The sequence below is a fragment of the Mesoplodon densirostris genome, chromosome 4 (assembly GCF_025265405.1).
Source record: "Mesoplodon densirostris isolate mMesDen1 chromosome 4, mMesDen1 primary haplotype, whole genome shotgun sequence".
In the NCBI taxonomy this organism is placed as follows: domain Eukaryota; kingdom Metazoa; phylum Chordata; class Mammalia; order Artiodactyla; family Ziphiidae; genus Mesoplodon; species Mesoplodon densirostris.
Window position 1 is genome coordinate 67,996,175 of NC_082664.1, and position 21,822 is coordinate 68,017,996.

Below are 21,822 nucleotides of genomic sequence, written 5' to 3' on the forward strand. Positions count from 1 at the left end.
TTGCAAATGAAGTAACTGACAAAGGAGTAATCTCCAAAGTTTACAAGCAGCTAATGCAGTTCAATATCAAAAAAACATACAACTCAATCCAAAAATGGGCAGAAGACCTAAATAGACATTTTTCCAAAGAAGATATACAGATTGCCATCAAACACATGAAAGGATTCTCAACATCACTAATCATTAGAGAAATGCAAATCAAAACTACAATAAGGTATCACCTCACACCAGTCAGAATGGCCATCATCAAAATATCTACAAACAGTAAATGCTGGAGAGGGTGTGGAGAAAAGGGAACCCTCTTGCACTGCTGGTGGGAATGTAAATTGATACAGCCACTATGGAGAACAGTATGGATGTTCCTTAAGAAACTAAAAACAGAATTAGCATATGACCCAGCAATCCCACTACTGGGCATATACCCTGAGAAAACCATAATTCCAAAAGAGTTATGTACCACAGTGTTCATTGCAGCACTATTTACAATAGCCAGGACATGGAAGCAACCTAAGTGTGCATCGACAGATGAATGGATAAAGAAGATGTGGCACATATATACAATGGAATATTACTCAGCCATAAAAAGAAATGAAATTGAGTTATTTTTAGTGAGGTGGATGGACCTAGAGTCTGTCATACAGAGTGAAGCAAGTCAGAAAGAGAAAAACAAATACCATATGCTAACACATATATATGGGATCTAAAAAAAAAAAGAAAGTGGTTCTGAAGAACCTAGGAGCAGGACAGGAATAAAGACGCAGACGTAGAGAATGGACTTGAGGACAGAGGGAGGGGGAAAGGTAAGCTGGGACAAAGTGAGAGAGTGGCATGGACATATATACACTACCAAATGTAAAATAGATAGCTAGTGGGAAGCAGCCACATAGCACAGGGAGATCAGCTCGGTGCTTTGTGACCACCTAGAGAGGTGGGATAGGGAGTGTGGGAGGGAGACGCAAGAGGGAGGGGATATGGGAATATATGTATATGTATAGCTGATTCACTTTGTTATACAGCAGAAACTAACACAACAATGTAAAGCAATTATACTCCAATAAAGATGTTAAGAAAAAAGATGTACTGAATTTTAGGGTAACCACATTAAACAGTTATGAAATATTTATTCTTATTTATGATCTTGTGGCAGACATAGAAACATGCATGCCCTCACATTTCCAGCATAAATGTGAACTAACTTTCCCTGAGGAAGATCTGCTAATTATTCACAAGCCTAAGTTTATCGGGTTGTAATCGATCAACAAAATAATCAAAGGAAATGTATTTTATGCTGATTGTTTTCTTCTGTCCTGATTTCAAAGTCACACAAATGTGTCATCAGAGATACACAGTTATGGAATAGAATAAAACAGGATTCCTCATAACAACTAAAGTAGTAATAACTCAAATTGGATGCTGTGTCTACCACCATGCTACAGTAGGCATCATATGAAAATATGGGGAGAATCCCCAGAAGGACTGACCGAATTTGAGATAATTTCACCAGGCAGGTAACATTTTAGCTGTGATTTGGGGGATGTATAGCAATTTTCCCAGAAACAGAAGTTTGGGGTAAAGAATGAGGTGATATCCCAGGGATAGAGAAACCATGTTTCCAGGCACGAATTTCTGAAAGGGCCTGGCTTTTTAGAGGTGCAGGAAAGGAAATGTCGAAGGAACAACAGGCCAGCTGGGTCTAGGTTGTGAAGGAGCCTGCAGGCCATGCCCATTTGGACTTTATCTGGGAGGGCAGCTGGAAGCTAAGGGAGGTAAACACTGCAGTTAAAATATTTTTTAAAACAACATTTCACTCCTGCTATTTCTAGGATGGGGACACAGACATACACATAAAAGAGGTAGTCTCCTATGTGGTGTTATTTGGAGGACTCTCTCCCCATCTTGTCACTAATACCTGACTCCCACAATTACAGAGGTGGATTCCTTCGGCCAATGTGATAATATTAATTCCCTTTGCAGCAGCAAAAGTTTGAGTTGCAGTCATTCTTAACACTATTGTTTGAATTCCTTTATAGGATCTTCTGATAGAAATTAGTTTTCTGGGAAGAGGGAAAACTACAACGCGCACTGAAGACTTTCTTCGTAATTTCATTCAGGCCAGTTCCCTCCTCGTGAACCAGTTCTCCAGTGGATGTTATACCCATTCCCTCCTCCTTGGGAGAAGAGTAGATCACTTTCCATTTTCATTTCACATATTCCTTGTCCATTAAATGATGATTTTGGCAAATTTACCTCATTCAAAAAATGAATAAAATTGGTGGTTCAGGTATCACAGAACAATAGAAGGAGCTTATACTAAAAGCCCACGAATAACAGCCATCCTGCTAAAATGAACATAGGAGAAATCTCTTTTCTGTTCCTTTTTATCCTATTCACATTTACGCAAAGAAATACAGCCCTCAGCCTTAAAACCAAGTGACAATAGCCATATCAGTTCCATTTGAGGCTGAGGAGGGCAAATGAAGCCATAGAGAACCAGTTGCCTCTGAATCCCCAGAGGCCTCTCTGTGTTTGCCTCAACAGCCTGGTCTGATGGCTTTTTCTTGCTTCCCATTTCCATCAGCCAAGCCTAGCCACTCTATGTCATTTACTGAACATCCTCATAACTGTCTCACATCTCCCTCCTTCTCAGATTACCATGCACATACCACAAATTCATGCTAAGACCCAGGCTTTTACCATGTTATTCCTTTGTTTGTAGATGTCTTTATAACTATTGGATCCAGCCCAGACTCCTCTGAGGCATTTAAAGTATCTGTGGTCCTTCAAAATGTGTCTCCTCTAAGCTCAGTGATATACATCATTCTTCATTCCTTGACTCCAGGGGAAAAGGTCCTTTCGTCTCTCATATTCAAAGCACCCTTTGCTCAGGCTATTTCCCAGGCCTATACAAGGCAGCCACAGAAAGCCGTGCAGGTAAACTGCACAACCTCAGAAGGTTCCATTCATATATAACCTGCACAACTATAGGTGGGCAGCCCTGAGCCTGGACCTCTCTGTAGAATAATTTCTAGTTCAAAAAGTTGTTGTGAGAATTAAGTGAGAGAAACATTTACTTTTTCTGGATTTGGTTTTTCTTTTGTATGTAAGAATTTTAAAAGAGTAACATAAGATAGAACATCTAAAACATATAGGCTGGTGTCTGGCATGGACTTACTCCCTTCCCACAATTTTTACTTATTTATAAGGTCATTTGGGAAACTGAAAAAGTTCAAAAGAGTCATGTAGCAGCCTTTGCTCCTAAATAAGTGACTTTATATCCCTTGCTGTCATTTTGGAAGGAAAGGAAAAATGCATGGAATAAGCAAGATGTATCCAAAAGCCCTCTGCTCAAAAATGTCTCCTTTCAGTGGCTGTCAGCTCTAGCTGTGCACTGGAATCACCTGTGGAGTTAAAAGTACTGATGCCTAAGTCCAAACCCAGATTCTGATGTAGCTGGTCTACAACAGGGCCTGGGAAATGGGCTTTCTAAAGCTTCCCAGGAGATTCTACTGTGTAGTCAAGGATGAGAACCACTATCTCTACACATGCCATACCTGGAAATCAATTGATTTGTTAACATTTTTCACTAAAGGTATTCATCTCTTGCTCCACCCTCTTCCATGTTAGGATTCTAGTAATTCACACCTTAGTACAATTTCACTTTAATTAGATCACGTTTCCCTCTTTTGAGATGTAAAATTTTGATGTGAAGAGAGTGGGCAAAGTAGAGTAATGGAGGGAAACGGAACATCTCTCTACAGCCCTACTCAAAGGGACTTTAGGGTTTCATTTACGTCCACACTTCCAAAACCTCACATTCCTATTTGTGATGAATTAAAATACACATAGGTTGGATCTTCTCCTTAATTAAGAAAAAAAAAAGCACTCCCACCCTCACATCAATTCATCTTAACCATCTAATATAAGAAGAGCAGAACTATTATCTTATACTTTATAGCCAATAAAATTTCTCACACCTGTAGAAGGATGTGAGGACATTGGAACATATCAGGCATTCAGTGAATGCTACTGAACTAAAAACTCTCTAGGCAAGGGAAGAGTTAACTCATATCCTACCTCTGGGGGTTGCCCCTAGAAATATCTAACTCCCTGAGATCATAAAAACTGATGGCTACTGTTGCTCAGTGATAGTTCATGCTGACATTATTTTAAAACCATTTTTAAAGCAATGAATCCCAATAACACTTCTCTAATCAAAATGCTGTTTTCTTCAGACTTTTCTCATTGAACTCATTTTCAAATTCTTTAATAATATTATTACTTTTCTCTAAACCCTGTTTTCATGGTTTCCTTCAAATTGTGATGTCTATGATAATCCTCATTTTCCATGCTATTATTGTTATTTAAAAACTACACAGCTGGACAATCTAGTAGACTTGTTGGGCCACCTTGAAAATTAATGCTCCCATCCTGAGCTCTAAATACATTAGCACATGTGGCTAAGGTTCATGCATACCCAAAGATCTTCCAAAATATGTGTCATAAACTACCAAAGTTATTTTTTCCATGTCACCCTTCCCAAGTCTTAACCAAGTCTTAATCACACGTAAATATTTTTAAACATGTGCCTGATTTGAGATTTTTAGATCATCTCCCAAAATCATAATGAAAATATATTAATCATTCAACAATCAAAAAGTATTTATTTAGCACTTGGAGTGTGTGTGGGGGGAGGGGGAGGGGTGGAGAGATTATTACTCAGTAATTAAGATCGATTTTTTTCACATAATTGTTTCTCTTACATATCTACAATTAGCCTTCCAAACATTAAACATTCTTTTTATTTCATCCATTTTTATTGGTCCATGATACCAAATATTCTTACACAACCTAGGCATTAATAATAGGAAAAACTTTTCCACTGTTAATCACCGTACTGACCCATACTCCCAGGACACTTAACAGCTAGTATTCAGATTCCCTGAGAAGATACACCCTGAGGAAGACAGAGCAGCTAAAAAAGAGATTCCAGCCACAAATCTGGGCTTTGGGAAAATAAAAAAATTTAACATCCTCATACCCACCAACAGAGAAATCGGCTTCATTTTCCAGTTTTCTGGGATTTGGAATATACTGTGGGGGGTTGTCATGTGATCCCATATAAATACAAAAAAATCATGTTGCAAAAACTGGACCAAGTTACACTTACTTGCATAGTACGTTCCAAAATTAAAATACATATCAAAGATATTGAGGAAAGTTGAGAGCGGTCTAAAGCAGTAACTATCAAAATGTTCTGGCTTGACTCAGAAGAGAAAGACATAAATTTTACATCATGACGAATCATATATATATATATATATATATATATGTATGTATGTATATAACTAAAACCAAGTTTCACAAAATAGTATTTATCCTTACTTCATGTAATTCTATTTTACTGTTTTAGCTCTTTAGTTCATCAAATTGATTTCACAACAACTAACCACTAACCACGGAGAGCTACTTCTTGAAAAACAGCCATCTAAAGAGCAAAGAGGAAAATATTTACTCTTTCCCAGAAACAAAGATATTTGGTATTTGATCCTAAACTGGTACTTATTTAACCTAAGATACGTTACAAATTGAAAACTACTCAAAGATGTTATAAATTGAACGTTCCAGGCTTTAGCACACAGTTTCTTAACATTAAGATCAGATCCTCCAAGCCCCAAACTGTTGATGTCAGAAGTTTAGTTCCACTCAGAGTCCCCATTATCGAGAATTTCTGAAACTCCTAGGGTGAGTTTTGGATGTACCCAAGGATCAACCCCAGTTCTTGCTCACTGTCACAGCCAGCCAGACCCTGGACTCTACAGTTGCCAGTTTGGTACCTCCTCTGCCACTGCAGGCAGAGCTTGTTACGCTCCAGCAGTGGGAGACAGAGAACATTCTTTCCCTCCTACTTATGGAACAAGGGGAGGGGAGAAGTCCAGGGGGAGAGACAGCTGAGACAGGTCCCCCGAGTTACACCCACAGCCCTTTCCCTTCACTGGGTACCCACACTGCCCAGGTGGCTGCTCAAGATGGGTTCCAGAACCGGGAACACACTTTACCACACACCACTACTCCCCTCCCCTCTGCTCTGAGGCAGACTCCTTGCCCCAGGATGAAGGTGAACCCTCTTTCAAGAGCTCCATCATCCCAGGACTTCCATAGTCCTCAGTCCGTCAGGTACATCTGATGTGACAACTCCAACCGTGGAGAGGATTCAAGCCTTTTCCCCAGGAAGCCCTTCAGACCCCATGTGAGTCACTGGGTATCTGGATTTAACTCCAGATGTCAGGCACATCTCAGTCTGGGTACAGCCCAGTCAGAATGTCTTGTAAACAGAGTCTCTGTTCAACGTTCTATCTTTGAGAATCAGGCGCAAATCGAAGATACAGACACAAATTTCACATGGAGAGTGGAATTTATCTCAAGGGGGTTATTTGGGGAGCTGATTCCAGCAAAGTCACTTCAAGACTTCTATTTGTCATCCAGCCACATCTTTTAGTCTAAGTCTTGCCTCTTTCCTGCTATCATGTTTCCAGGAATACAAATAATATTCTCTCTAAGAAGACTGTTAATCAGGAAGCATGGGTATCTAATTTGCCTATTTAGCACCCAAATACATTCATCCAGACCAGAAGTTGCAGTTAAAGTCAAACCCTTTTAGGTTCTTGGTCTGGTTTTCCTGCACAGCACAGCCTCTGAATCCAAAGGACAAGGGGGAGGAGGAGAAGGAAAGTTTCTAAAAATGGTTCAGCTGGCTTCTCATACTTATTCCTAAAGAATATCTGGAAGCTAAGAAGCAAAATATGTGGATTACATTTTCTATTTAAAAAATAATGGAAAAAACTACACAGTGTAATATATCGCATTGTTTCCATATTTTAATCTTAAACTGAAATGTTTTTATTTATTCACTCTCTAGAACAATCACCAACCCCCATCCCAATTTTGGGAACTTTACAATAGTGGTTTGTAGTTCATCCTGGGGGTTACAATAAAACTTCCCCTAAGAACTTGGAAATAAGGTTGGTAAGAATAGTCTCTGATAAACAAACTTTAAGATCAACACAATGACCAGAAGATAAACAAAGTTACCTTTAAAGAAAAAGAGCAGTCCCAGGCCCTCTAGCTCATTGACCAAAATCCTTGCCAAAGAAGGAGTCAAACAGAAAGTGGGGTGGGAGGAAGACCAGTACAGCTACCTAGGCAGAATAGACTCTCCCAGGCAGACTCCCCAGACAAGATGTCCAAGATTCTGAATCACTTGCAGACTCTCCCTAACGGGAGAGTAATGTCCCAAATGCACTTGGGCCTGATTCATCCAACACCATTGTCCTAATTCAATCCTCACCATGAAGACTTCCTCCTGTGAATTCCAGTGCAAGCCTGCCTATGGGGAGATAAGGCACTGACCATACAGATTTGGACTCATCTATCCAACCACAGATATGAACTGGTTTCCACCAAATGCCCAGCCCTTGCCCTAGGCAACAGGGATACAGTGGAAAATCAGACATTTGAGGTCCTTGGAGCTGATACAAATAAATAAATAAGGAAATTAAAGCTAGTGATAAGAACCATTACAGTAAATGAAACTATAAACAAGACAAAAAGACAACCCTCAGAATGGGAGAAAATATTTTCAAACAAATCAACAGACAAAGGAATAATCTCCAAAATATATAAACAGCTCATGCAGCTGAATATTAAAAAAACAAACAAGCCAATCAAAAAATGGGCAGAAGACCTAAATAGACATTTCTCCAAAGAAGACATACAGATGGCCAAGAGGCACATGAAAAGATGCTCAACATCACTAATTATTAGAGAAATGCAAATCAAAACTACAATGAGGTATCACCTCACACCAGTTAGAATAGGCATCATCAGAAAATCTACAAACAACAAATGCTGGAGAGGGCGTGGAGAAAAGGGAACCCTCTTGCACTGTTGGTGGGATTGCAAATTGATAACAGCCACTATGGAGAACAGTATGGAGGTTGCTTAAAAAACTAAAAATAGAATTACCATACGACCCAGCAGTCCCACTACTGGGCATATACCCAGAGAAAACCATAATTCAAAAAGACACATGCACCCCAATGTTCACTGAAGCACTATTTACAATAGCCAGGTCATGGAAGCAACCTAAATGCCCATCGACAGACGAATGTATAAAGAAGATGTGGTACATATATACAATGGAATATTACTCAGCCACAAAAAGGAACAAAATTGGGTCGTTTGTAGAGACATGGACCTAGAGACTGTCTTACAGAGTGAAGTAAGTCAGAAAGAGAAAAACAAATATCGTATATTAATGCATGTATGTGGAATCCAGAAAAATGGCACAGATGAACCAGTTTGCAAGGCAGAAACAAAGACACAGATGTAGAGAACAAACGTATGGACACCAAGGGGGGAAAGTGGGGGATGGGGGGAAGAACTGGGAGATTGGGGTTGACATATATACACTAATATGTATAAAATAGATAATTAATAAGAACCTGCTGTATAAAAAATAAATAAAATTTTTAAAAAATCTATCAAGGCATAAAATATTTCCGTCACCTCCCCCAAATTCTTTTATGTTGCTTTTCCTTGCTCTCATCACATTGTTCTGGTTCTTTTTAGCCTCAGATTAGTTTTCCCTGTTCTAGAACCTGATATAAATGGAATGATACAGGATGTATGTACTCTTTTGCATACATTTTGTTTTGAGTTTCACCCATGTTGTTGCAGATATCTGCAATTTGTGCTGTTTTATTACTAAATAGCAATCCATTTGTACAAATATAACACAACTTTCTTATTTATTTTCCTCTTGATGGATACCTGAGCTTCAGACAGTTTTTTGCTATTATTTATAAAGCTGATATGAAAATTCTTAAACAAGTCTCTATGAACATATGCTTTCTTTTTCTTGGGTAAATACCTAGGAATGGAATTTCTGAGCTTATGGAATATATATGTTTAACTTTTGAGTAACTGACAGACCTTTTTTCAAATATGGTAATAGCATTGAAGAATTTTTGCCATTAACTGAGCTGAATAATGGACTAGATGATTGCTGGGGGAGGAGATGGGTGTTTTAAGAGTAGGGATTAGGAATAGCGTCTTTGAGAAAGTGACATTAAATATAAAACCAGAGGGGGGAGCCCACCCTGAGCATTTTCCAAAAGCATTTCTCAACTAATTTTTTTAAGTTCTACATCAACAGGATGACAGAGAAAACTGTGATGACAAGATTTAGAACAAGCAATGTGAAAGGGAGTCTGAGGCGTGTAGACGAGTTAGGTAAGGGTAGCTCCTTTTTTTGTGCTTGCCTTTCACGGAGCAGAGCACAGGCCCCTCCTCGCTCCCAACCCCTGCTCAACCTTCTCCCAGGTTTGTGCCTCCAGATATTAGAACTTGGCTGCGCCTCTGGCCGACTGCTTGATGAGGATCCAGAATCTGCGAGGCAAAGCTAGAGCTAGGCACAGGAAACAGGAAAAGCTGTGAGGCAAGAACTAGACTAACATTCCTTTCGAACTTTCAATCCGCTTGGAGCTTTATAAACAAGGGGAAAGTAACAGGAGACACGGCAAGAGAAGCAGGCAGGGGCAGAACCACAGAAAGAGGTTTGGGTTTTATCGTAAGCCAACAGGAAGCAAGGGAGTTACATGACTGGATTTACATTTTTGAAAGATCCCATTGGCTGCTGTGTAGAGAATAAACTGCAGGGTAGTAGAAGAGGCTCTAAAAGTAGCCCAGGCAAGCAGTGATGTGGCTTGACTAGGGGGGCAGCAGTAGTATAGGGGAGAAGTGAATGGATTTAGGGCATATTTTGGAGATGGATGCCCAGGACTTGTTAACAGACATATATGTGGGGCATGGAATCACACTTAGGCTTGGCAAAAAAGTGGTGCCTTTTACTGAAATTGGGAAGACGGGGTCGGGGAAGCATTCAGAGCTTTTCAATGGGCATATCAGTTTGAGATGCTCACTAGAGATACAAGATGTCTCTTAGGCAGTTGGGGCTCCTGGGAGAACACTGGGATGGATATATAAATTTAGAAATTACGTGCGCCTAGATGGTCCTTAAAACCATGGCATTCCCATCCCTGCGATGGTTATTTTTCATAGTAAATTAATAAACTGAATAATTCACCAAGGCATGGAGCCAAGCAGGGATGCCCCACAGGAGATAGCTGGCCTTTCCCCGGCTGGGCCTGCCCCTCTGCTTTTCCATACACCTAACTTAAGAGCTGCTTCTACAAGGTTGTTTTGTTGTTGTTTTGATTCCACATATAAAATTCTGTGACCCAGTTTTCCTTTATTCTTGTGGATCAGTGTGGAAATCTGAAGAACTGACATGTATTTAAAATCTTTTTTTTTAGTGTTTCAAAGTACTTATTTGGTTAAATTTAAAAATGTTACACAAATAAAGGGAAAACTTAAATAAGCAGATTAGGAGGCCAAAACTAAGCCCTTGTGTTAACAAGGCCATAGCTCACTGACCGGAGTTTGTCGACTTTGGCCTCAATGTGGAAGGGCTCTATTATTATAGAATATTCTAAAACATTCAGAGAATGTTGGTTAAGTCACTTGATGAAATAAGCATCAAAAAAAGGAATGATAGAAATCCTAGAATTAAATTAACATAAGACAATTTCACTTCATCCCTTTAACTGCTATTGATTAACTACTATGTGACTACTATGCTGACTTCCTGTCCTCCTGGGGCTCCTTTCTCAACAGGGGAGAACAGACCACACTGTGGGACAGAGCTGAAAAGAGGCAGTGAGATGCCTTTTGAGTAAAGTGAGAAGGTGATAGGCAGTTCCAATGAGAAAAAGAAGCAAATTGCCCTACAGGGGATTTCTCAACACTAAACATAATCCTGGTTGACTGTACAAAAACTTTTACATTCCTATTTGGAATTAAAATTTAAGTTTTCACTTAAGTACTACTGATGTAATTAAATGAAGTTAGTTGACACACTGTTTTCAGGTGCCCTTAGCATTTTTAGTGGAATCTTCTAAAGATATTTCCATTCCCCCCATTCTCCTTTATCGTTTACCACCTTTTCTGTGTAAATCTGAAAGATTTTAGAGAGCAACAGTCATCTTTCCTTGCAAACCCAATCCTATTATTTCCTTTTGGGAGCCACATAAGTAAGTGCAACATTAGAGGGAACGGAGGAGGGGGTGGAGTGCTGCGGAGCCCCCTGACTCCCATCTCACTGTGGCCTGGAGGAGCTGGAGAGCTGCTCCTCTGATTAAAGGGACTGTGTTGCAGGAACTGAGAGACACCACTCCCTGCTGCCACGGTGGGGAAACCAGTCGGGCTGGCATTCCGTTAAAGCGGGCTCCTAGCCACCTCTGATACCTTTCATGCTTGCTCCTTCCCAAGAACCCAAAGAAAGGAGGCCACCCAGCCCTGCTCAACCTGGGAGAAGCCCAGCCACCTTGGCATTCTGGCCCTTTTGTTTTTTCTCTCTCTCTCCAACCCCCTCCTTCCCTTTCTTGGACACTCTCTCTCATGGGGCAGCTGGGCCCAGGATCTGCTGAACCAGCCTGGGAAGGCTAAGCCAGCTCTGCTCTAGGCTTTGGGGCACATAAAGCTCTCTTAATTGTCCTTTCCTCTCACGCTGATGGCTGCATCTTATAAGTCATTTAAGTATTAAGATGCAAGAATCTGTCTGGTTTCAGATCATTTAAAATGAACCAGCTGAGGTAGAGGAATTCTCCTTAGGATCTCATCTAACTAACCAGAAATTAACATTGGGGTTTGGGGCCAATGTCCTAATTGGTTATAAATCTGCCCTGCTTTACCCACCATTGACCTGAGCATGTATTTCCCTCAGGGACCCAGAAGAGAGGAGTGGCTATGGCAGGGCAAGATTCACGGTATTTTGGGGTCCCTAGGCCAAAATCTCTATTAATAGCCCTCTTTACTAGCATCTCCGTCTCATTATTATCAACGGTCAGGCTTTTTAAGGGCTCTCTAAAAGTCACACACATTTTTTTAATGTCTAAACTTTAGATGAGCTGTTATAAAAGCACCTTTGTTCTGCATGATGCATTGTACACCACCCTTCTCCATCATGCCAGAACCCACTGTTTGCCACAAAGGCAGCATCAATTTCAACAGAAGTTAGTAATCACATACATATACAATCACTGCTCAGTTTGATTTTTTACCTAGGAGAGTCTTTATTAAGCCTTTTGTAATATTTTTATTCTTTACTACTGATTTCTATGACATTGCACAAAAATGCCACCCCCCATTTTTCCTCGCTTCTCCGCATTATCCCCTGAGGTCAGTTTTATTCTAGATGTTTAGCCCACAAAGTAAAACCAGGAAAGAATTCCACCCATGTTTATCTACAAAAATAATGGTTTCAAACCTGTTATTCTGTTTTTCTTCTCGGATGCTTTCTCCTTGAGAATTACAGAACTCAGGCTCTAGGCGCCACAGCCACCTTTAGACTTCTGTCTGGAATGGACCTGAGCCCAGAGACCTTCCTTACCTTTAGTTGAACTAGATGCACATCCACATGCTTGCTGTCCGAGTCCTGCTGGACTGAATAGGTTAGGTCTCGGACCCTCTCTGAGGTCATCCGGAGCCAGGTCTCAATTTCAGGTAAGTGGAGGACAATCTTCCAGTCGGCCCCTGTATGCAGTGGGGGTGGCTTTTCATACTGCTGGTCAGAATCCATGTCTTTCATTGCCTCTTCTCCCTCACCCTGCTCCACAGTGGGTGTCAAGTTGATGGCCATGGGTGAAGCATCAGTAGCCATGGGATCCAGGTCCTGTGACCTCAGAGGGGAAAGTGTCACGCTCATGGTTAACATGGAGAAGTCTAAGCCTTACTTCTTTCCAAAACAGCTGAAAGGCAAGAGGAAAAAAGAAAGCAAAAGTCAGACAAGATTCCCAAATAAAGGAATGGTACTTCGCAGAAGAAACAAGATTTCTAAATTAAGCCAAGTTTCTAAATTAAGAAACCATAGCTCGTAACAAAAACAGAAAGAGGTGTTTTGAGTTTCTACCAACTAGACCCAAGACCCAGCATTTATCCAGCGATTTCTAAGCTATTGGAAGCGTCCTACCTATACTGGTTCAATAGGAATACAAAACGGTGTGGTACTGCCTATCCCAACATCCATTCTCACCTCATTCCTTAATAACAAATTCCTGATTTTCAGTTGTGCATATTCCTGCCAAGAATTTAAAACTACATTCCCTATCTCCATCGGCGCTCACTGTGGTCATGTGGCTAAGTTCTGACCAATGAAGTGTACGGTTTCTTTTTAAGATAAAGTTGATTAGTTTACTAATGATCTAGCTATGTAATTTATCTTTCTTCTGTAACCAGTCTGATATAAAATAACAACCTTTAGGATCTTGTACTTTGAACACTTTAAGTAGACATTATTTTTAGTTTCAGGAGAAACTTCTTCTACTCAAGGCAATGGGTTTCTTTTCCTTTTCTAAGTCTTTTTCTAGTTCTATACATTCAAGTTAGTTTATAGCCCCATTCCTCCAAAGATGAAAGGCAGCTGATCAAAATATGAAATTAAATGTGATTGTCAGAAAGTAGCTATATTTCTTTATATTTTTAAGATTAACTTAATAACAAAACCAAAATTATTTTACCTACAAATGTGGAAGGGCAAAGTCAAGAAAGCTCCCAGTTTGACTAGGAATATGTAACCTTCCATACAGGAATGAGCACAGGGAATAAAAAGACTTGTTGAATTGACAAAAGCCTTAAGAATAAGTTATTCTCATGATATATTATTTCAGAAACCTTCTAATGCTGTAGCATACTGCCTCTCCCCCAATTTCTTGAGCATTTTATTTTTAAATTAGGTGATAAGGGGGTTTACAGATGAATTTTTGAAAACAAAGTTATTTGCAAAGAGCAAAATATTATGTCATAAGGTAAGTTTATCACTACGGTACCTGCCTTAGAGAATGGTTTTAGGCTTCAACAGCTTTCTACACCTGATTGCAAGAGGGAGAAATCCACGCCCCACTTTATTTATTTATTTATTTATTTATTTATTTTTTTGCTGTACACAGGCCTCTCACTGTTGTGGCCTCTCCCATTGCAGAGCACAGGCTCCGGACGCGCAGGCTCAGCAGCCATGGCTCACGGGCCTAGCCGCTCCGCGGCATGCGGGATCTTCCCGGACCGGGGCACGAACCCGTGTCCCCTGCATCGGCAGGCGGACTCTCTACCACTACACCCCCACATTTTTAACCACCCTTTCATACAGCCTTTAAAATAACAATAATACTAGACTTGACTATTTTGAAACCAATTAGAAGATATCAAAATTTCACTGGGAGGGATGAAACTCCAGGAAGAGTGAGCTACCACACTACTTCTTAATAAACTATACCCCAGTCTCAGTCTCTGATTCTGATTTCCAAAAGCACTTTAAAAATTTTAATCAATTCACTGCCTTCTGGGGTGGTGAATCACTATTTAGAATCACTGTCCCAGAGAAGGAATCTGATACACAAAGGTTAATAAAGGTTTTTAGTGCAAGGTCAAAGAACTAGCAATGAAGAAGTCACTGGCGTCACAGTGGTTCCCTCTTCTAAGAAACCAGACTCAATCAAACCAGAAAACTAAGTGCCAGGGCAGTGTAAAATGAAATGTTTCACCTTCACCCATACACTCGCTCACCTCCAAGCCCCTACCAAAGAGCCCTGTACAACTGAAAAACAGTGCTTGGTCATTGTGTTTTCTCTGAAACCCCTAAATCGAGGCAAGGCCTCCTCTGAAATACATATCTTACTGTAAACTAAAGGACATATCAAAGAATTGGCTCAATGTAATTTATATCCCAACATACATTTCTATATATACTATCAGGCTGTGCAGCAGGCAGGCACAGTGCAGTTTTGTGTGGTTTGGAGCAAGATGCTCCACATTTGCGGGTCTCAGTTTCCTCATCTGTAAAATGACAAAATTGTACTAAATGATCAATAAGATTCCATCTGACCATAAGAATCTGTAATTACCTAGGGTTATTTATCCAGAGATTTCTAAGCTCTAGGGTTATTTATCCAGAGATTTCTAAGCTATTAGAAGCATCCTACCTATACTGAGAGCTATGTAGATACTAAATGATGGACCTCCATTTCACCAAAGCAGGCAAACAGCATCAATATTTGTCCTACTTAATGGAAAGAAATAAATTATTACCATGCAAACATATTTTGTAAATCATTATTTACACATTATATGTTGCTAATTCTTTCCAGAGGAATAAATATGGGAGATTCTTCCCTCTGGGAGTTTGCACTTAAGACTGATAACACAGATGTGGTTATATATGCAGAGGACAAATAGAATAAAATAAAAACATTAAACAAAAATGTAGCTGGTGTGCATCACACATGAGTAAAGGGCAAGGAAACCTTATATTCAAGCTGCCAAGGCAAAAGTTACCTGCATCTACAAAATTTCAACCTGCATGTGATGTTTCCATATTTAGCTGATCAGACTGTAAACAAGAGAATTTCCATAACCCAAAACAGTGAAGCAAAGCAACGCTTTACTCAAGTTTTATTTCAACTTCTCTCTATTTACTTTTCTTCACATACAGCTTTGTCCCTGGGGAAGGAATACCGTATGTGTCAAAACAGCATAGCAAGCCCAGGAAGTGGCATAAAATTGATTAATTACCCATTTTCATGGAAACTAATTACTATAAACATTTAATTTTCAATTTCAATAGTTCACATTTAGATGTACCACCCATGGATAACCAACCTGTTATTTCTGATTTTCACAAAAGTACATCTGATTTCCAAGATAAATTTATACTTTAAAGGAAAACTGCCTCATATTGTAGAGATCTACAATAACAATCTTTGTGTGTATTTTTCCTGCCCTTATCGTGACTATTCAAGCTTGCTTTCCCATCAAATTAATTACTCCATTTGAATGCAAACAAATAGTAGGAAATTCAACACAACTCTATATATTCTTCTAAATTCTAAGTTTTCTATTTTTTTTATGCAAGGATCCATGCAATAAGATTCCTTTCTAGTCACAGAGAAATTTGAAAAAAAAAAAAAAGGCCAGCAGACAACAACTTCTGACGATGCAAATGAAGCACTGATTCAAGTATATACAGATACCCATGCAGTTATATCTCTGGCTGCAAAGCTGCATGAGAGGAGTGATCAACTAGCTTTTTGGAACCCAGTGACCTCCTGTTCCCCACTCACCCCTCTGCCCCCATCAAATGCTTATCTGTGGCCACGTCTCCAGCATTAGAGATAATACCACCTTTAACCCAGCTGCTGTTAAAAATAACATAGATCAAATCCTTTCCTTTCCACAAACCCAAAGAAGATTCAACATTTAAAGTGCAAAAGCCAAAAGCAGTAAAGATTTTAAAGGTTTTTTTAAAAAAAAAATTGTGGTAAGGCTCTTCTCACCACTGTTTATCATCCTACAGAAACAGAAGAAACGCATCATGGCTTTTGCGTATTAAACAAGGGCTGGTGCTGCTACCTCCCTGACAATCCACAAATTTTCAGTCGAAACCTGACGTTAGCAGAATACATTCAATTTGAATAAGACATTTAAATCAGGACCGTGTTCTTCGACCAAACTAGGAAGCAAAAAATGCAGCTACACACCCATCAAAACTGCCCCCTCTTTCTCCCTCTTGTGATTGTCTCTCTTAAATAAAAGGACAGAAAAGCTGGAAATCAGCTGACTGTACTCACTGTAAATGCTTTTGTCCCTAAAGGTCCTTCAGGATTAAGTGCCTGGCTCCTCCTCCTCTCCCCACCTCGGGTTCTCTTCTTGTAGCCAAACAAGATAAAGGCCGGTATCAGGGCTGCTTCATGCCAGCAGGACACTGGTGAGTCTGTAAGGCACCAGCTTCAAATGCCCTTAGTGGCCTAAATCTCTTGCAAAGAGAGGGCTACTACACTGTCCCTATTTGGAAGCTAATCTATAAGCTCCAGGCTTGTGAGGTTATAGGCTGGGCTTTTGCAGCGGTGATAAGTGAGTTGAGAAAAAGGAGACAGTTGCCAAAACAAGGATCACTATGGAAAAGAGTGTTTGGGTAGACAGAGCACAGTCAGGCACAGTTCAGAAGAACCAAGACTGTATACCCCAAAACTGAGCAAATCCTAAAGCAAGATAAATTTTAAAATGTATAAATAAATTAATAGTACTATAGTAACATAACCAGCTGACAAAGTCAATCTGAGCTAAATGCATTCAAGCCCTCTCTCTTTTCTTAGGAAGAAACTGTTCTTTCCAAACAAGAGCATCTTCATGTGTATAGTTTGAGAGGTAGTCTTATCATCATGTGAATCACCCCCAAACCTAAATACTTACTCTCAATCTTTCTGTGCTCTGCTTACTGCCCCCAAAATGAGAGACTAAAGCATAATTCAGGCCAAATTAACGGATCTGCTTGCTACAAAGGACACATTACAAAACTGGGGTAGAGAAAATTAAGTTAGGCATCACTAAGTGCTTTTTTCTCTTGCTTCTTTTTTTTCTTTCATATTCTCATAATCATTCTTCACAGAACCTGTTCACAGAGACTGAATTTTGAAAGGGAAAGAAAAGTTCCACTGGAATGTTTTGAATTTTGTCTCTGGCTAGCTCTCATGCTTTGACTGCATTAAGGAAAACTAAATGAACTCAAGAGGTGAACCCTATATCCGATTCCAGGACTCTAGAATCGGGCTCTACAAAAAACCCCACAAAAACAAGCTTAATAAATTGCTTAATTAAATGTTGCAGTCTACCCAGATGAATGAGGCTCTAATTCATCACCTAGTTTTAAATCTTGCTGCCTGTCTTACTCTCTGGCCTCTTGTGAGGTCAAGGGTTGGGAAACTTTAAATGGCTTTAAGCTTTTTAAGAAGAGAGCCAAAGAATTCCTACAAAATATTAAATTTGTACTTAAGGGAAAAAAGAGTGAGTGGCTTTTGTAAGATGCTCTAAGGAAGTCTCCATAATCACTGATTCCTCCTTCTCCTTGGCCCTCTTGTCCTCCCAGCCCTACGCCCCCCAGCACTCATCTGGAGTAACACTGATAAGTGAGATCACTGTGGTAACCCCAGATTAGGCTCACTTTCTAATCCTCCTGCCATAACAGAGCAGCCTGCAAGTGGATGTCAGTGAGAAGAAAAATCTCAAGGTTTAAGTGCACAGGCTTGGGGAGCAGAGAAGGGAGTGAAAACAGCATGTAAATACAGGGGCCCAGACAGATTTCTACAATTTAAAAGACCTTGGTGTTATCACTGATGTTCCCCCCAACACTTTTCCCCTTTACTATATCCTTTTGTATGGCTGTCCCCTCGGGCAAATGGCTGATTACATCTAGTTAATCACACATAGACCATGCACCCTCTCCTGGGTCTCTCCTAAATCACTGCTAACTCCCTTGCCCAGAGCATAGGGTCTTCTGTCACCCATAACACACTTCATCAATCATCTTCCTTGCTCAAGCCGTCCGTCCTCCTACTATGCACTCCCCCACCCTGCATTATTCAGATCCTTCTGTGGAGTGGACACCCAGATTAACTCAGTCATCACACCTCCCATGTCTTCCTTCCACCACTACAGTGGTCAGCTCCTGTCACTCAGAGACTCATTTGGCTGCATCACCCCACTTGGGGTGGGGGTAAGAAATATGAACACTCATCAGCTGCAAATGGTGCCTGGGGTCATGAATGTGTGGATCTGGACTCAGTGACGCTAATGAGCATTCACATTTCTTACCCCCACCCCAGGTTGCTAATAATCACCTTTGAGCATTAGGCAGCCACCTTTCTGTCATTCAAGAAAATGTCTTGGGAAGAACTGGATTTGTAAAACTAATACATAATTTATACAGTTGTTACTTTTGTCAATGCTATTGATACAAAGAAAATGGAACAAGATTCATTTCAAATCAACTGACATTACTGAGAATCAACTATATATAAGGCATTATGTATATATATGACTCATCAGATTTACTTTCAAGGAAATTATAATTTAATGGGGACAATTTCCCTCCCTCCACTCTCCCCTAACACACACACACACACACACACACACACACACACACACGCATCTACTGATACCTATTACATAGGCAGGATGTGGGCAAACAAAGCCCTGTAAGGCCCCAGCGGAATGGCATTAATCCTGGATGGAGGAAAGATAAGAACCTTTACTGAAGAAGGAAACAAATTTTGAGATGAGCTTGTAAAAATGGCTATAATTTAGATGGGCAGAAAGAGAAGGGAGATGGGGAAAAAAATTCCAGGCTGGGAGAAATACATGGACAAAGATACCAAGAAGTTGGGAGAATCAGCAAATAATTCAGTGTTGAGAGGAATTGGGAGCTTGATGGGAACCAGAAGCAGATAAGGCTATAAGGTAAGTTGCAGCCATGTTATAAGAGGGCTTTGAACACCATTCTATGGAGGTTGGAATGAGTCTCACAGGCATCAGGAACTCTAAAAAGATTGCAAAAGAAGAGAAATAAAATTACAGTTGTTTGCTAGAATGAGACAGAAAAATCAATATACAAACTCTTATTTACCAAGAAAATGAAATGAGAAATCAGCATTATGAGAGAATCAACATCTTCTTTTCCAGGCAGACTTCATCAATATAAAATGTAAGGCTAAAAACTTCTTTATAGCCCATAAAAAAACAGAAAGAAAGCCTGATACAGATCTAGAAGTCTGACTTTTAGATCAGAGTGATTAAAGGAGTGCTGTGCTCTGTTCTACCTACTCCATTAAATATAAAAAGAGTTCTCCATTTTTAGCTCTCCATTAACCCTAGCATCATAGATTTGAAGTGGAAAAAAATTTTAGGATCATTTTATGCAATGTTTTCATGTTTTTTCTTGCTCTAAAAAGTTTTAATTAATTAAAAAGTAATATATATTAATTCAAACATTGTAAAAATAGACAACACTGAAGTTAAAAGATCCTCCTCTATCCCAATATTCTCATCCCCAGTCAATAAGTGTTAAGGGGCTATTTATCTTTTGTGCCCTCAATATGTAAAGTAGAAAGGAAATGAGCCCTAAAAGAAAAGTTGTCTTTAAAGATTCTGAAGCCTAAATTAGTTGGTTACCTCTACTAATGAAGCAATATAGAAGTGTTTGCTAATGCAGTGTTTATTTACCAGGTATTAATAGGTATTCTACAAAAAGTTGCCACTGACAAATAAATTGAGAGAGTGCTAGGCAACTTCTGGGAAGAGACAGCCAACTGAATATATGTGTCTAATTTGGCTCCCTTCAGAAACCTCACTAACACTACTGCAGAGTGGTTATAGTTTGAAGTTTGTTTTTGTTTTTTCTTAAGTATAAACACTCAAGAATGGGAGGAAAAATAGTAATATTTTTGGAAGCTGAAAATCAGATGAACAAGTGATAAATGCCTTAGCCAACCCAAGAAAACAAAATCCTAAACCAAAGGCACAGAGAGCAAAGAACCAACCTGATTTTACTTCAGAATTCTTTAAGTATTTTTGAAATTGCTGGAACCAGATACCTCTGCAACTGGAGATGGAAAAGTATGTAGTGAAAAATTAACTTTACCCCAAAAAAAAGTCTGGCCTTTGTTCCAACTCCTAAGAGGTAACCTCTAAACTTCCAGAATGTCCTGAGTGATAGGATTATTGTTGTTGTTCATGGTGGGCCCCTCAGATGACACCTAATAGTCTGTACTAACAAGGTGATGCATGATGGGGGCTAGCCAGACAGAAAGACCATTCATGTAATTAGAGGGTTGGGGCTTTGAGCAACCACATGGGCAAAGATTCAATCATTCATGTCTAAGTAATGAAGCCCCAATAAGAACTAGGACACTGAAGCTCAAGCAAACTTCCAAAGTTGGCAATACCCCATGAGTATTGTCACACACCAAGGGCAAGAGGTAATGCATCCCTAAGGACATGGAAGCTTTGTGTTGGGAAACTTCTCAGTCCCAGATTTCACCCTATGTGTTTCTTCCTTTGGCTGCTTCTGATTTGTACCCTTTTGGTATAATAAAACTACAATTATAAGTACAGCACTTTCCTGAGCTCCGTGAGTTGATCTATCAAATTATCAAATCTGAAGGAATCTGTGAGAACCTCCAAATTTATCATTAGCTAGTCTCATGTGAGGACAGCCCTGGAGACCCCTGAACTTGCAGCTGGTGTCAGAAGTCTTGGGCAAACCAGACAGTCTTGGAGGACTGTACCCTTAACCTCAAGTTTGGCCTAACTCTGGGTAAAGGGGCAATGATACATTGAGAAAGAAGATTAATTCTAATTTAAAAATGTTTAGAAGCAGTTAGAATTCTAGGTTTTTCCTTACTCTGTGTTGCTGGGTAGGTGCACCCACTCCAATTCTAGAGGTTTATTCTCCAGAAAGAATCAAAGGGTCTCTGGACCTAGGGACTCTGGGCAGTTGAGTATAGAGGTACCTTGAAAATAGGTGAATTAAGTTAACATAGGCATTCTGAGTGCTGAGACCACCCCCAGTTCTCTTCCACAACTTGACTCTCCAAAGCCTTTATCCTCTAGTTAGCAGACTAGAAACCAACCCCCCAAGGAGATCTGATCAGTCCAAGAAGACATGATACTGAAAATTGGCACATCCAGATCACCCTACAATGACATTCAGTCAATAGGCCTACCCACACACTCAGAGCATTCAATCAGCTTTCTAGTCTCCTACTCTTAAATATGATCAGGCAGTCAAGGATTAGCAGAGATTAAGGGAAAACTCTAATTTGGATAACAGGCCCAAAGGAAGCAAACAAAAAACCTCAACCTGGAGGAAAGATTATGCAA

The 21,822-nt window shown here is 39.9% G+C and overlaps 1 protein-coding gene across 2 annotated transcripts in view; it reads right to left on the reverse strand.

Moving 5' to 3' along the window:
• Window positions 1-21,822, reverse strand: part of AKAP6 (A-kinase anchoring protein 6) — a 499,176-nt gene that overhangs the window by 369,401 nt on the left and 107,953 nt on the right. For both annotated transcript variants that reach the window (XM_060096326.1, XM_060096325.1), the window contains exon 3: window positions 12,509-12,866. In XM_060096326.1, coding sequence (XP_059952309.1) covers window positions 12,509-12,832 — 324 coding nt within the window. In that variant the 5' untranslated portion in view covers window positions 12,833-12,866. The remainder of the gene's footprint in view (window positions 1-12,508; window positions 12,867-21,822) is intronic.